At 40.1% G+C, this 15,326-nt stretch overlaps 1 protein-coding gene across 3 annotated transcripts in view; it reads right to left on the reverse strand.

The window, feature by feature from the left end:
- Positions 1-15,326, reverse strand: part of LOC138735946 (protein-glutamine gamma-glutamyltransferase 2-like) — a 60,628-nt gene that overhangs the window by 12,679 nt on the left and 32,623 nt on the right. For all 3 annotated transcript variants that reach the window (XM_069884635.1, XM_069884636.1, XM_069884637.1), the window contains 3 exons: positions 7,236-7,371; positions 3,649-3,752; positions 1,662-1,904 (listed from right to left, as the gene is read on the reverse strand). In XM_069884635.1, coding sequence (XP_069740736.1) covers positions 1,662-1,904; positions 3,649-3,752; positions 7,236-7,371 — 483 coding nt within the window. The remainder of the gene's footprint in view (positions 1-1,661; positions 1,905-3,648; positions 3,753-7,235; positions 7,372-15,326) is intronic.

Raw genomic sequence — 15,326 nt, forward strand, 5'->3', positions numbered from 1 at the left:
GGCAGAGTACATGGTTAATGGTAGGATTCTTAAACACTGTACAAAAATAGAGGGACCTTGGGGTCCAAACATATACATCTCTCCATGTTGCTGTACAGGTTGATAGAAGAAAGCTTGTGGTATGCTGGCCTTCATTAGTTGTAGGTTTGTGCACAGAGGTAATGTTGCAGCTCTATAAAACTCTGGTCAGACCACACTTGGAATATTGTTCTCATCACAGGAAGATTGTGAAAGCTTAGAGAGGGTGCAGAGGAGATTTACAAAATGATGCCTGGATTGCAGAATGTGTCTAATGGGAGAGTGGGGAAGGGAGGTTAACAGAGCGAGGACTTTTCTATTTGAAGAAAATGATAAGAGGTGACAGTAGAAATCTAAAAGATTACAAGAGTCATTGAGAGGGTGGACAGCCATCACCTTTTTAGTGGGGCATCTGTAGCAAATACCAGAGGGTAAGTTTTATGGGGCAAAACATTCTGTACTGTGCTGAAATGTTCTGTGTTCTATAAAAGCGAGGCTGGCTCAGAGGTTCACCACATCCTGCAGAGGGGCATTGATAGGTTATGCGCCACAGCACAATGATGCTACTTGTAAACTCATAAGTCTGACATCCAGTACGTGAAATCCAGGTGAACTTGCACCTAAGGAAAACATAATCAGAGCTATGAACTCTCATGAATAAGTTGGGGTTGGGGCAGAATGTGCAAGCAGCAGCATCAGATCATAGAGTACGACAGCACAGAAACAGTCCCACACACCCAGTGTGTCCTTGCTCTAAAAAGTGCCCTTTTGGTTTCCTCCCACTTGCCCATTTTGGACCCACACCCCTCCAATCCCTTCCCATCCACATAGTTAACCAGGTTTTGGTTGAAACAAGTTATCTGTCTCCATCACCTTGTCTAGCAGTTAATTTCATATGCCCACCAACTTCTGAGTGAAAAATTGTTCCTCACTTCCCTTCTAAATCGTTTCCCCCCCCCAAAAAAAATTACAGTTATGCCCTCTCATCTTAGATTCTCCCACTCTACAGAAAAGACAGTCACTATTCGCCTCATCTTTGCTGCTCATGGTTTTATAATCTGCGATAAGATCCCCTCTCAATCTCCTGCTCTCTAAGGAAAACCAGCTTAGTTTTTCCAATCTCTCTCTGATGCTGGTCAGCTGGGAGTGTAGTGGGGTTTGGAGACGTGGGTGATCGAAAGTAGCAAGATCTATGCTCGGCTGGAGGTCACTTGTACGTGTGTCAGGGTATGCTCGTTGATTCAGGAATCAATGTCCAAGTAGCAGTTCATATCTAACATTTCATAATTCCATTCAGTGGGCAACATGGTTCGCGTAAGGGACACTGTTACAGCACCAGTGATCAGGACTTGGGTTTGAATCCCATGCTGTCTGTAAGGAGTTCATGTTCTCCTTGTGCCTGTGCGGGACTTTCCCAGGGGCTCCAGTTTCCTCCCACCATTCAAAACGTACCGGGGTTGAAAGTCAATTGGGTGGCATAGTCAATTGGGTGGCATGGTCATGTGAGCTGAAAGAGCCTGTTACTGTGCTGCATGTTTAAATTTAAAAAGTATATAAATTTAATCAATCCAATTGAGTCTGAAATATCCCCTGCAATTTCTGATGTTTACTCAAGTGCCAAGATCAGTCTCCTCTCTGCTTACCTTCTGGATATTTGTAATTGTGTGTAATGTCTTCACGTTCATCTTTGCCAAGAGCCTTTGTGCTGATGTGCTGACCAATTAATTTATTATTAACACCAAGTTCTGTCCTTGAACCATCTTTATGGACAAGCCAAGTCACACAGTCTGCATTGACTTCAGCAAAGATAAATGGACAATCATATGCCTGATCAACATCCCCATTTTTAATCGCTTTAACAGAAGCTGGTCCACAGCAGAAAATTCCTAAAATAAACAAAGATTAACATCACTCTCATGACAACATTCCACCATTATCGATTTTAAACATGTATAACACCAACTCTGTTCTATGCTGCTGTAGCTTCCAGCACATGGAATACTGTTTATCAGTTTCAATTCCTTACCTAAGCAAGGATAAATCTTCCAATAGAGGAAGTTTCACCAAACTGATTCTGAGTTATAGAGGGATGGCCCTGTGATTAAATGGACAGGATCTTGGCTCTCTAAAGTTATTTCAGAGCATGATAGTGTAGATGCAGAGATGTTGTAGATTGAAGTTAGAATGTATACAAGCAGGGATTATGGTGTTAGAATAAGGTATGGACCATTCTTGTTAAAGATAGGAAGAAATTAGGTTACCTAGGGGATTATGAATCTTTGAAGTCCTGTATCCACTGGTACTGTGAATGCTGAGTACAATCAAGGCAGAGATTATTAGATTTTTAGATATTAAAGGAATTAATAATGACAAGCTTTAGTGCAGAAAAATGGTGATGGGGTGAAATATCATCTGACTGGTAGAGCAAGTGCAAGGTGTAGAATGATGTGCTCTTACTTCAATCCTTCATGATCTAAGCATATAGTCAATTTTAATTGTTGACTTACCAATTATATTCCCAAGTAATGGAGGCTCAGAAGTGCTTATACCTTGGCTTTAGGTAATTATTAACTATGAGGGGTTGAGTTTGTATGGCAGGTGACTTAACTTGTTAGAAAATATAATGCCAGTGAAATTCCACCAGGGTTCTCAGAGTTAGGTACATGGGATATGAGGCAGGTTTGGTGCTGATCTGCTGACATGATCAGTCCTGTTACAGCCATGCTTCAATTATTCCTAAAAGAAGGAAGGTTATTGGCACACATCAAAACAATTAAAGCTGACATTGTTAAATCTAAAGGATCTTTACAACAGCTTGTAATTTTTCAAGCTTCATTTCAGAAATTTTTCCACCAAATTATTGAGTTGCCTATTCATTGGGAGTTATTTAGGAACAACTTTATCTCTATATTTGCAAATTGGAAGACTTTCAACTCAACCAATCAACTCAACCAATCTTCTTTTTTGACAGAGATTATCGCTGTTAGTTCACTGGGTAACAATCTACATCTGCTAACTGGGATAAAAAAAATATTACTTGAGGAGAGCATGTGTTTTCACACTCATTGCTGCATTATATTTATGCTGGACAGAGAAAGAAATCCCCAAGTATACTTGTGGAGCGTAAAGCCCTCCAGAAGGTAATGAACACACCCCAGGATATCTCAGGTAAAAACCTTCCCCACAATTGAGAACATCTGCAGGGAACGCTGACATCGGAGGGCAGCAGCAATCCTCAAAGGCCCACACCACCAAGCACATGTTCTGTTTTTGCTGCTGCAGTCAGGAAAGGCGTATAGGTGCCTCGCATGACCAGGTTCAGGAACAGCCATCATCAGACACCTCAACAACAAACTCTTTCATGGACTCATTTAAGGACTCTTAACTTGTACACATTATTGATTTTCGTTTGTTCTCTCTGTAATGCACAGTTTGTTTACATTTGTTATCTGTTTATAGTTCTTTTATTTGTTTACATGTTTATGCTGTGTACAATTTATTGTTTGCACTGCCACACCCGCAGGAAAATGGAATCTCAGGGTTGGATGTGATGTCATGTATGCACCTTGACAATAAATCTGAAATCTGTTAATAAAAAGACATTGTATACCCTGTGTTATTAGCAATTACCTCCACTCCTCTCCTGTGGGGTTGGGTCCAATGCTTGCCAGCCATCAAAGCCTGGTTTCAAATCAGGGCGTGTCATCCAAGATTCTACCCAGCAGTGGAAGTTCCTTCAATGTCACAAGAGAATAACTTGAGTTAACAACAATTTGTACAATCGAGCACAAAACTATTCTCTTTTCAAAGTGTATGTTCATCAGATGATTAAGCTGTGAAATCTAGAGAAGTGATATTCAGTTAAGGATTTAATGTTTTCAAGGACGTTTATGTACTTCCCACTTCACCATTCAGAAAGCCATCAAGTTCAAAGGCACCTTGCATTTCCTGGCTTTTCATTCCATAGATCACATATTTTTCACCTTAAAGATTCCAAACTATCTATATCGGCTCTTGAAGTAAACCTTCTCAGAAATCATTAAATAAATGTTAGCTTGGGTTACAAATTCTTCAAAGATGTATTTTAAGTTACATTAAAGTGTCCAAATTACAGACAACAATTATTATTATTTTAGTTCAGGACGTATGTAGGATGAAAGATTTGCAGGACTTTGATCCATATGAGAATTGGGATTGGAAATGCATCTGCACATTGCAGGCCAGTTGGATGGTAGATCACCTGTTCACTCCTCAACCCAGGAATCAAATATCTCAAACCAAGACAGTCTCATGTCGGTGATGCTCAAGCAAATTTAGGTTCTTGGGAGTCACCATCACGGACAATCTTTCCTGGACCCACACTCTAATGGCATCATGAAGAAATCATGTTAACAACTCTACTTCCTCAGTAGTTTTCAAAGGTTTGGTAACGACATCTGAAACCATACAAATTTCTACAGATGTGTGGTGAAAGGTGTACTGATGGGCTCCATCATAGTCTGATAGTGGGACACCAACACCCTTAAGCATAAAAGCCCTGCAATAGGTAGTGGAGAGAGCCTAGGACATCATAGACAAAACCCTCCCCACCATCTAGAACATCTACAGGGAGAATTGCCATCAGAGAGCAGCAGCAATCATCAAGGATACATATCAACCAGCACACATTCTGTTCTCGCTGCTACCATCAGGAAAGTAGTATAGGTGCCAGAAGACTTGTACTACCAGGTTCAGGAACAGCTGTTACCCCTCCACCATATGACAATAAATTCAATCAGGGACTCATTTAAGGACTCTTACTTTTGCATTTTATTGATTTTTTTTTCTGTATTGCAGTTTGTTTACATTTCTTTATTTGTTTACGTGTACATTGAGTCGAGTTTTGTTGCACTTCTAAACAAATGGTAATTCTACCTTGCCCACAGGAAAAAAGAATCTCAGGGTTGTACATGATAACATGTATGTACTCTGAAAATAATCTGGTCTTCCCTCCCTCCTTACACCTTATCTACCCTTATGGTATGGAATGAAACCACCCTCTAACCCATAGATAGTGTTTATTTCAAAGGTTGCTTTGAATAACCAGGTTAAGAGAATCCTCTACTTAGGGAGGTATTAATCCACCTCTGTCTAAAGCAGTGGTTTCAAAACTTCCCCCTAAAATGAAATTTGACCTTAAGCAAAAAAAAAAGGGAAACAAAAAGTTTGAAAGCCACTGTTTTAATCGTATCTAATTGACTCGTTATGTGCATGGGTCCATAACTCCAAAGGAAATGGGAGTCCATGGAAATTTTTCTCAAGCAAAATATTTCAGTAACAATTAGATCTGGAGCATAGGGATTGCTTAAGGTAGAATGTGAGTTTGGAGGGGGGGGGTGGGGAGGTTGAAAACCACTGGTCTAAATTGTTGCCTTTAGCCAGAAATAAAATGAGGCCATCCCCCTGACAAGACCAATGGGCTAACCAGGAGACAGGCCCATTTTCTGGTTAGCTTTCCTATTTAAGTTATGTTACTAACTTCAAGAAATCACTGAGAAAACAAAATACAATCATTTTCAGAAAATAGCAATTTGTTTACGTATTATTTCCAATTGCATTCCCAGTATATTCACCCCTCACTCTGTACCCTGCAGTTGGAAACGCACTGTAATTAAACATTGTATAGATGGAACATTTTCCTTGTTTAATTCACATTTAATGAAGACACCTGATAGTAATGTGCTCTTTGCTCCTTGTTGTTTGGCACAATTTAAGGGTTAGTAATGATCTTTTTGATTGTGAGATCAGAAGAATGTTACAAATTGTTTCCAATTTTTCATTCCACTGAAGAATCAGGTTGTGGTGTATCCAACAATGTCAGATATTACATGATTGGTCAAAAATAATGACTATAATTTGGTTATAAACAGAGGAACAAACAAACCAAATATGGGTTTGTTTGGTTTCAGGGATGGATATCCCAAAATTTATTAATGGCAATCTGCAACAAAAGTAAAAAATTTTTTTGGAAAGCCTGGTAAATTATTGGTGTCTTTACAGCCTAGAATTCAACACTGCCTGCAGTCACTTGGTAAGTGGCCATAAAACAGCATTGTCACAAGTATTTTGACTATGAGCCAACCCAAGGTGGAGGAGCCAAAGCAAAATAAGGACGCGGAGAAACTCTCAGGTACACATCCTGGTCGTGGTGTGAGTGGACAGCCCGTTGTATAATTATATTGGCCCCTGAGTTAATGTGAGGTCATAGACTGTAATTTGCATGTGCAGAACTTTCATCAAATGAGCACTTTCAGCTCATGAATTAGGTTGCGGTGAAGGGGGTGTCCTGGGAGAACTGAGACAGGGGCAGGTTGGTCAGCTGTGCATTTTCTGGCTGGGAGGTATATAACTAAACTAATGTGGACCTCAGCTGAGACCTCCGCACACCTCCCATAAGCGATATGACAATTTATTGTCATATGTAGGAGTGCAATGTGCAGATGAACTGAAATCCTTACTTGCTGGTATCACACAAGAGATGCAAGATACACCAATTGCATTGGTACAAATTAAATTGACATGTAATAAGTGCAAAGGGATAGATAAATAAATGTTCACAGTTGCAGTTACAGCAAGAAAAAGGGACTGTCATTTCAATGTTCCAGAGAGATCAAATGCAGGGCTGCAGAAGAAGTCACACCATTAAAACCTTCAGCAGTGGCGCATGTTACATACAACAATATGAAATTTTTGGTCCAGTGATGTTCTAATGGAATGGAGAACGGCTTCATTAAATACATATCCAATGCAGAATGTATCACCCACATAAACACAGTTTGTCCCAGGGCTGAAAATCACAGAATTGGGCCTATTAACCACTACATCATCACTGACCTTTCTGTATCTGAAACTACAGTCAAATTTCCAAAGTAATGTAGTTCCACCCTCAAAACATCGTTATGATTCTCCCCTCTGGAACAGAATCACTTCTCCAGCCATGAAAATTAAAAATAAATTCTACTACTCTGAATTCATAGCCAATGTTTCTATAAACTCAATAAAACTGAAATCTCCATTAATATGTTGAAATAATTTTTTTACTGCTTAGCAGAATGATAAGGGTCACCACTATGTCAGAGATTAAAGATACACTTTACTAGTTATTAATCTCATCCATACAAAATTTGGCTTTCCACTGTATTAGCTGTTGTGTTTGTATCTGTAAATATGTAACTCACCATATGCTATCTTTTGATAAATTCAAGATTTTACCATTCTCGTCGCTGAAGTTGTCAACTCTTAAATTTTGCTCCTTGTCATGGGCAGAGTTGAAATTTGTGATGTTTCGTGTGGGAATTCCAAGACACCTCAAAACTAGAACAGAGCAACAATTGTTAGGAAGAGGTCTTTGCAAATGATATTTAAGATTGGATTAAGCCACCATGGTCACTGCCCAATCTCAACTCTCCAGCAACCATCTGATTTTCTCTGAGTATCTTACTGACTGGAAGAATGATAGCTGTACATTTAGTGAAGGCTGTGATAGTACAGACCTATCACCAATGTATATAGTTACAGTATCTAGAGTATGTAATGACTGTGCTTACAGCGATTGGCTGAAAGCTTAGCCACACCTACTGTCTGGGCCTTAAAGGGTTGTGTCCCTAGTCAGGTCGGATCATTCCGGACTGGTCGGCCACCTGTGAAGAGCTCCTGTCTTTTGCTAATAAAAGCCTTGGTTTGGATCAACAAGTCTTTGGTTCTTTCGACGAGCTCTACAAAGGCACCTTTAGATGCGGTGATTAGAACAATAGAACATTACAGCTCAGAAAGCACGCCCTTTGGCTCTTCTAGTCTGTGCTGAATGATTATTCTGCCTAGTTCCACTGATCAGCACTCATTTTATATCTATCCATAGCCTGCTATCCATGTACCTGTCAAAATTATTCTTAAATATTAAAATTAAGCCCACATTCACCACTTCAGCTGGCAGCTCATTCCATATTCACACCGTCCTCTGTGAAGAAATTCCCCCCAATGTGCTGATTAATCTTTCTTTTCACCCTTAACCCATGGCCTCTGGCTTGTATCTCACCTAACTTCAGTGGGAAAAGCCTACTTGCATTTACTCTATCTATTACCATTCATAATTTTGTATATGTCTAACCCTAACCCTCACTAATTATTCCCTGCTCCAGGGATTAACGTCCTAACCTATTGAGCCTTTCCCTGTAATTCAGTTCCTCAAGTCCCATCAACATTCTAGTAAATATTCTCTGCATTCTTAATTTATCTTTCCTGTAGTTAGGTGACCAAAACTGCACATGATACTCCAAATTTAGCCTCACCCATGTCTTCATCAGAGGTATCCCAAGTCCTACTCTAAATACTTAGAGTTATGAAGGCCAATGTGCCAAAAGCTCTCTTTACAACCCAAGACACCTGTAGTGCACATCAAAAGAATCAAAGGCTTGTTGCTTTTATTAACTAGAAGACTGGAGCGTATCACATGTAGGTTGACCAGTCCAGAATGATCTGGGTCTGGCTAGGAGCAACCCTTTAAGACCTGCCAGTAGGCGTGGCTATACTCTCAGCCAATCACAACCATCCTATACCACAATATATACATATTGGTAATAGAATCCGTACTATCACAAAACCACTTTCAGGGAATTGTGTATCTGTATTCCCAGGTCCCTCTGTTCTACCGCACTCCTCAGTTAACTGTTTATATCCTACCTTGGTTTGTCCTTCCAAAATGCAACACCTCACACTTGTCTGCATTAAATTCCATCTGCCATTTTACACCCCATTTTTCCAGTTGGTCCAGATCCTGCTGCAAGCTTTGAAACCCTTCTTCGCTGTCCACAATGCCTCTAATCTTAGTGTCATCTGCAAACCTGCTGATCCAATTTACCACATTATTATCCAAATAATTGACATAAACGATAAACAACATTGGGCCCAGCACTGATCCCTGACATATACCACAAGTCATGGCCTCCAGTCAGAGAGATAATCATCCACTATCACTCTCTGACTTCTCCCATATAGTCTGTTACAAGCCCAGAGGACCCCAAAACCCAGCTGCAATAGAAATTCACTAAGACAAATGGTTACTTAAACAAAAGTTTCTTTTAATTATCTTTAAACATGAAAACGGGATCACACTTTAATTTATCACTATTTACTTAACTCACCTAACTTAATCCCCTTCTAATTCTAAGCGCATGTTTATGTAATGTGCAGGCTCGTTCAGAAAAGTTGATTCGCAGTCCAATCTCACTTCTCATTCGTTTAAGTTCACTGGTTGCAGTGCACAGAATTTACTTATACTGTGCACAGAATTTAACATTTATGAAGTTCACCAGGCTTTGATGCTTGAAACCTCAGGGAGGTTCTTGTCAGTTTTTCAGAGAGAGATTTGTTGTTTATGGCACAAACTGATCCATTTTAATCAGCCACTTAAGAGTCTTGCCGAAGAAACTTGCCCCACTAGGATTTTCCAGATGATAACCTCTGTCTTTGAGGTCACCACAGAGTTCCTTTTTTGTTTCTCTTATGTCAAGTGAAACATTAGGCAGCCAGTCCTCTCCTCTTGCATGGACCACAAGGGCTTTGACCAGGCTGAACTAAGCACTCACAACCCATCTTCCAAATGGGGTTTTTCCACAAGCTTTCCAGCTTGTCCTGTTCTAGTCCCGGCTGCTGCTGACTGTAACACTAAAGACATGATTTCTCTCTCTCTCTCTGAGAAAACGCCTGTTTGACTCTCTCTGAACAGCAAGCCGCACTCCAGACAGCCAACGGCTCCAAACTCCTCCTCCAATCTCTTTCATCTGTTGCTTTTCAAAACAACAATCCATTCGTGAAGTCGTTTGGGCATTCCCCAAAGTTTCTGCAAAGGACCCCGGAGCCACCCTGTCTGGCTTGAGCAGAGTTCCAGTATATTAAATGAGATCAGTTTTGAAGTGTTTGTATGTGACCTACACTTAAAAAAAAAACCTGTCCCAATTTATCTCCCAAATACATATCTATATATAAAACAAACACAACAATCTGTCACAAGCCAATGTCTAATCCAGTTTACTATCTCATGATGAATACTGAGCAACTGAACCTACATGATTAACTTCCCATGTGATACCTTGTTCAAAAGCCGTACTAAAGTCCATGGAGACAGCATCTAAGCCTTTCCTTCATCAACTTTCCTGGTAACCTTGAAAACCAAGATTTGTTAAATGCGACCTACTATGCCAAACTGGTACATCTAATCTCTTTGAACACCTAATAACTTACGTACTACTGATATCAGGCTCAACAGCCTATAATTTCCTGAGTTATTTTGGAGTCTTTTTTTTTTAAAGCAATGGAACAATTTGAACTACCCTCCAATCCACTGGCACCTCATCTGTGGCAAGGAACATTCTGAAATCTCTGCACCCTCCTCCCTCAAAGTCCAAGGGAATACCTTATTCCAGGCTCTGGGGATTTATCTACCTTATTCACTTTAAGACAGCAAGCACCTCCTCCGCTTTAATTTGTACAAGTTCCATGTCCTTACTGCTTGTTTGCCACACTTCCCTAGACTCTGTCAGTTCCTAAGTAAATACAGTGGCAAAAACATTTAAGATCTCCCCCGTGTCTTCTAGCTCCATACTTACCTGATCACTCTGATCTTCAAGAGGACCAATTTTGTCCCTTACTCCTAATATAGAAGCCCTTATGATTTTCGTTCACCTTGTCTTCCAAACCAACCTCAACTTCTTTTAGCTGTCCTGATTTCCTTCTTATTTCACTTTTTTTAAAAATATATACACGTCAAGGATGTTGCCTACTATATATCTGCTCTACACCTCTCTTCTTAACCAGATCCCTAATATCCCTCAAAAACCAATGCTCCTTCTGCCTGTTCACTTTGCCTTTAATCCTTATAGATACATATAAACTCATTATTCTCAAAATTTCACCTTTGAAGGTCTTCCACTAACTGGGCACATCACTGCCATAAAACAACCTAGTCAATTCATGCCTTTGAGATGCTTTCTCATTTCTTGAAAATTGGCCTTCTCCAATGTTGAACCTCAACCCTAAGACCAGACCTATCCTTATCCATAATTATCTTGAAACTATGAACACTGGACCCATATGTTCCCCTACACATACTTCTGTCACTTAAGTATTTGCACTGTAGAATTGCACTTTTTTGAGTTAGTGCCTCAACATATTGATTTAGAAAATTTTCCTGAACACATTTGACAAACTTTTAACCATCTAGCCATTTTACAGAATGGGAGTCCCTGGCAATATGTGGCAAGTTAAAGTTACCTACTATCACAACTTTATGTTTCCTGCAGCTGTCTGCTGTCTCCCTGCAGATTTACTCCTTCAATTCTAATCTATAATAGAACCCCATCAATGTGGTCATATCTTTCCCGTTCCTCAGCTCCACCCATAGAGCCTCAATAGATAACCCCTCTGGTCTGTCTTGTCTGAGAACAGCTGTGATATTTTTTCCCCTCATAAGCAAGGCCATTCCTCCCCCTTTTATCCCTCCCACTCTATTGTGTTTGTCCTGTCCCCTCCTACAATCGTTTCACTAATAGCCACAATTCCACGTGCCAATCCATGCTCTAAGCTCATCTGACTTTCCTGCAATACACTTTCCATTGAAATAGATGCACCTGAGAACATTATTTCCACCATGCACAACCCTTGATTTTTGTCTCAAAATGCAGTCTTAGCATCATCTGCCTGCTCTACTCCACTCTCTCCTCTGGCTCTCTGGTTCCCATCTCCCTGCAAATCTATGACATCTTGCTGCTCATCTACCTCTTCAGAATACTCTGAACTTGATATGAGATATCTCAGACTCTGGAATCTGGGAGGCCACATACCATCTGGGGATTCTCAATCTCTTCCATACAGCCTCTCATCTGCCCCCCTAACTATGGAATCTACTGTCATTACAGCTCGCCTCTTCTCCTCCCTTCTCTTCTTAGCCACAGGGACCGCCATGGCTTGTCCCTGAGAGGTTGTCACCCTCAACTGTATTAAAAAAGGTATACTTGTTATTGAGGGGAATGGCCACAGGGGTACTCTGCAATGACTGCCTGTTCCATTTTCCTCTCCTGACCATCACCCAGCTACCTCCTTCCTGCATCTGAGGTGTGATTGCATCCCTATAACTCCTGCCTATCACCTTGTCAGCCTTCCAAATGATCCACAGTTCATCCAACTCCAGCTCCAATTCTCTAACATGGTTAACGTTGTTGGAACGTTTACCTGATATCATGATTCCTTTTTGTTCTTTATCCCTGAACAACTCCACATGCTCCATCCTAACTGAGATAATAAATTACTTGAAAGATCACAAGGTCTCTGTCATCAGGGTTAACTTAAGCTTCAGAGAAGCACAATAAAGTGGTAGTTAAGATGGAGCCTGCTGCATATAAATTTGCCAGAAGGTTCTACCAGTGGTGGGAGATCAGCAGAAAATAAGTCCCTCCAGGGTTTTTACTTGAATAATGGAATAATCAGAAAATTGCCGGAATCTTTTAAGGCATCCGATGGAGACAATGTGATCATAACATAGAAGAGGAAGTGTCAGTCCCACTGAAGATCAATGCAAAACTATTAGCTTTTACTTCAAAAGTATTGCATTTCAGAGCCATTGATGGTGCAATATAGTACATAGCTGGAAATGCAGGAAAGAATGTGAGTGTGTGAGAGAGAGAGAATGGAAAAGAGAGAAAATAGCAAACATGCAGGAACTGTGAATTGTTATCAATAATGTGATCAGAAATCATAAAATGCATTCAAAGGAGCCTTTCAATACACTAAAGCACTGGAGAAATGTCAGCTGATCACACAGCATTGCAGAAGGTAAAGGGTAACCAACATTTTGTGCCTGAATAAAAAGGTGGAGCGGAGGGAGGAGATAAGAGGTTATAAATGGATATAGGTGGGAGGGCTGAAGCGAAAAAAGCTAAGAGGGTAGGTCTCTGAAGGAGGAAGAGGGCTGGGGGGCCTTGAGGAAAAGAGACAGAGGGTTCGGGAAAGAGAGAGAGGGATGGCAGAGTGGCCGAATGGAAATTGGAGAAGCCGATGTTAATGCCATGTGGTTGGAGAGTGCTCAGACAGGGTATTGTTCCTCCAATTTGAAGGTAACTTTGGTTTGGCCCTGCATGATACCATTTGTGTGGGAATGGTGTGCAGAATTAAAATGGTTGAGAGATCCCCGTTCTTGTAGGGGACGGAGCAAAGGTGCTCAGTGATAAGATCTCCTAGTCTTCGCCCAGACTCTCCGATGTAGAAGAGGTCACAACGGGAGGACAAAATGCGAAGATGACCCTTCAGATTCACGAGTGAAGAATTGCTTCACTTGGAAGATCTCTTTGGGGCCCCGAATGGTGGGGAGGGTTGGAAGATCTGTTTGTGGCCCTGAATGGTGGGGGGTGAGAGGAGGAGGAGGTGTGGGTAGAAGTATAGCATTTCTTGCAGTCGCAGGGGTAGAGACCAAGTGGGGGATGAAAGGGAAGTGATGAGCTTTCCTTAGTTTGCATAAACTAGTTGTGATCAAAATTCAAATTGGCACCATAAGGAAAAGGTGAAGGCAAGGTTATAAACTGAAGAGAACCAATTTTATTCGGATGAGATTTAATTAGCAAGGAAACTAGAGAAAGTTACTCGTTGGTAAATAAACATCAGAACAATGGTGGAAAGGGAACACATTCAAGGGAAAAGATTGCAATAAAAACATTGTTAACTACAGTGATGGAACACTCTGAACATTGATGTTACAGGAAGAAATGGATATTAAAGATAAAACAATCAGTTTGAGGAGACAAAATGCATTGAATTAGCCTATATGAATATTTTTCTTTTGTTTCCAGAAAAAGAGGTTTTCGTTGAGTAATACAAGCTGAAAGAAGATTTACTTAAAGCATGTCCACAGATTCTTGAATGTTACAGAATGGATTAACAAAGTGTTAAACAGAGAGAGATGAAGTACCCTGTACTTACCTTTATTGATTGAAGTGTACAACATACTTAAACTATACTTAACTTGAGTTAGGTCACAGTGCATTATATACAAGTTGCATTTCCAGCCACTCCACTCTTAGGAGAATGCAAGAGTTATCTGAGAAAGTGCAGATAAATTTACAACTAGATTTCCAAGGCTGGGGGATACTCAGTTGAGAGAAGGATTGACTAAGTTAGAGTTGTTTTCTTTGAAGCTGAAAGGAAATGGAGTTGTGTAAAATCATGAAAGCTAGGGACTGAGTGGTAGTTGGAGTCTATTTGTCTCTATCAGTGAGGCTAAGAAGTAGTGAGGCACACATTTAAGGCAATTGTTAAGAAGATTAGTAGATGTTGAGGAAAATGTAATAGGAAAGAGAATACTATGGCTGGAGGGTTGATGAGCCAGACTGCCAGCGCTTTGAAGAAACCACTTGAATGTATACTTGATGTACCACAACCAGGCTGGGGATAACAGGTCGAAACGGGCAAATTAGTACTTCTCAACCAGATTAAACACAATAGCCTGAATTATCTCCTTCAATGCCATAATGTTCTACAATTCATTCTAATGCTGAAGGGCCAAACCTGAGAGAAGTAGACAAAATTATAATTTTATTCCCAATAGAATCACACTGGTTTACTTTGTGAGCCTTTTTGCAAGTAAAATCTTTTTTCATTCATATAATCCACACCAAGGAGATGCATTTAAATAATGGTTTTAATATAACCATTTAAGAAATGTTTTATCAAAACAAAGGATTATTTTAAATCATCACATTGCTCATTTTTTCCTGAATATTATGCTTCGATATTTGCAGTCAGTTTATTTACTGAATATTATGTTTCTATATTTGCAGTCAGTTTATTTACTGAATATTATGTTTCTATATTTGCAGTCAGTTTATTTACATTTCTTTCTTCTTAAGTAAAGTTTATAGTTACCAGTGTAAAGCACGTCAAAAGAATCAAAGGCTTGTTGATCCAAACCAAGGTTTTTATTAACTAGAAGACTGGAGCGTATCACATGTAGGTCGACCAGTCCAGAATGACCTGGTCTGGCTAGGAGCAACCTTTTTAAGACCTGCCAGTAGGCGTGGCTACACTCTCAGCCAATCACAGTCATCCTACACTACAATCTGTACCTATACACATTGGTGATAGAATCTGTACTATCACAACCAGTAATTAGAAATTCTGCCTGACCAGCAGGAAGAAGGGATCTCAGTGTGTGTGATGGTACACTGACAATAAAATTTGATCTTTGAATTCGTGAAAATGTGTGAAATCAAAACAGAAATAATAAG

Source organism: Narcine bancroftii, chromosome 6 (assembly GCF_036971445.1).
Source record: "Narcine bancroftii isolate sNarBan1 chromosome 6, sNarBan1.hap1, whole genome shotgun sequence".
Taxonomy (NCBI): domain Eukaryota; kingdom Metazoa; phylum Chordata; class Chondrichthyes; order Torpediniformes; family Narcinidae; genus Narcine; species Narcine bancroftii.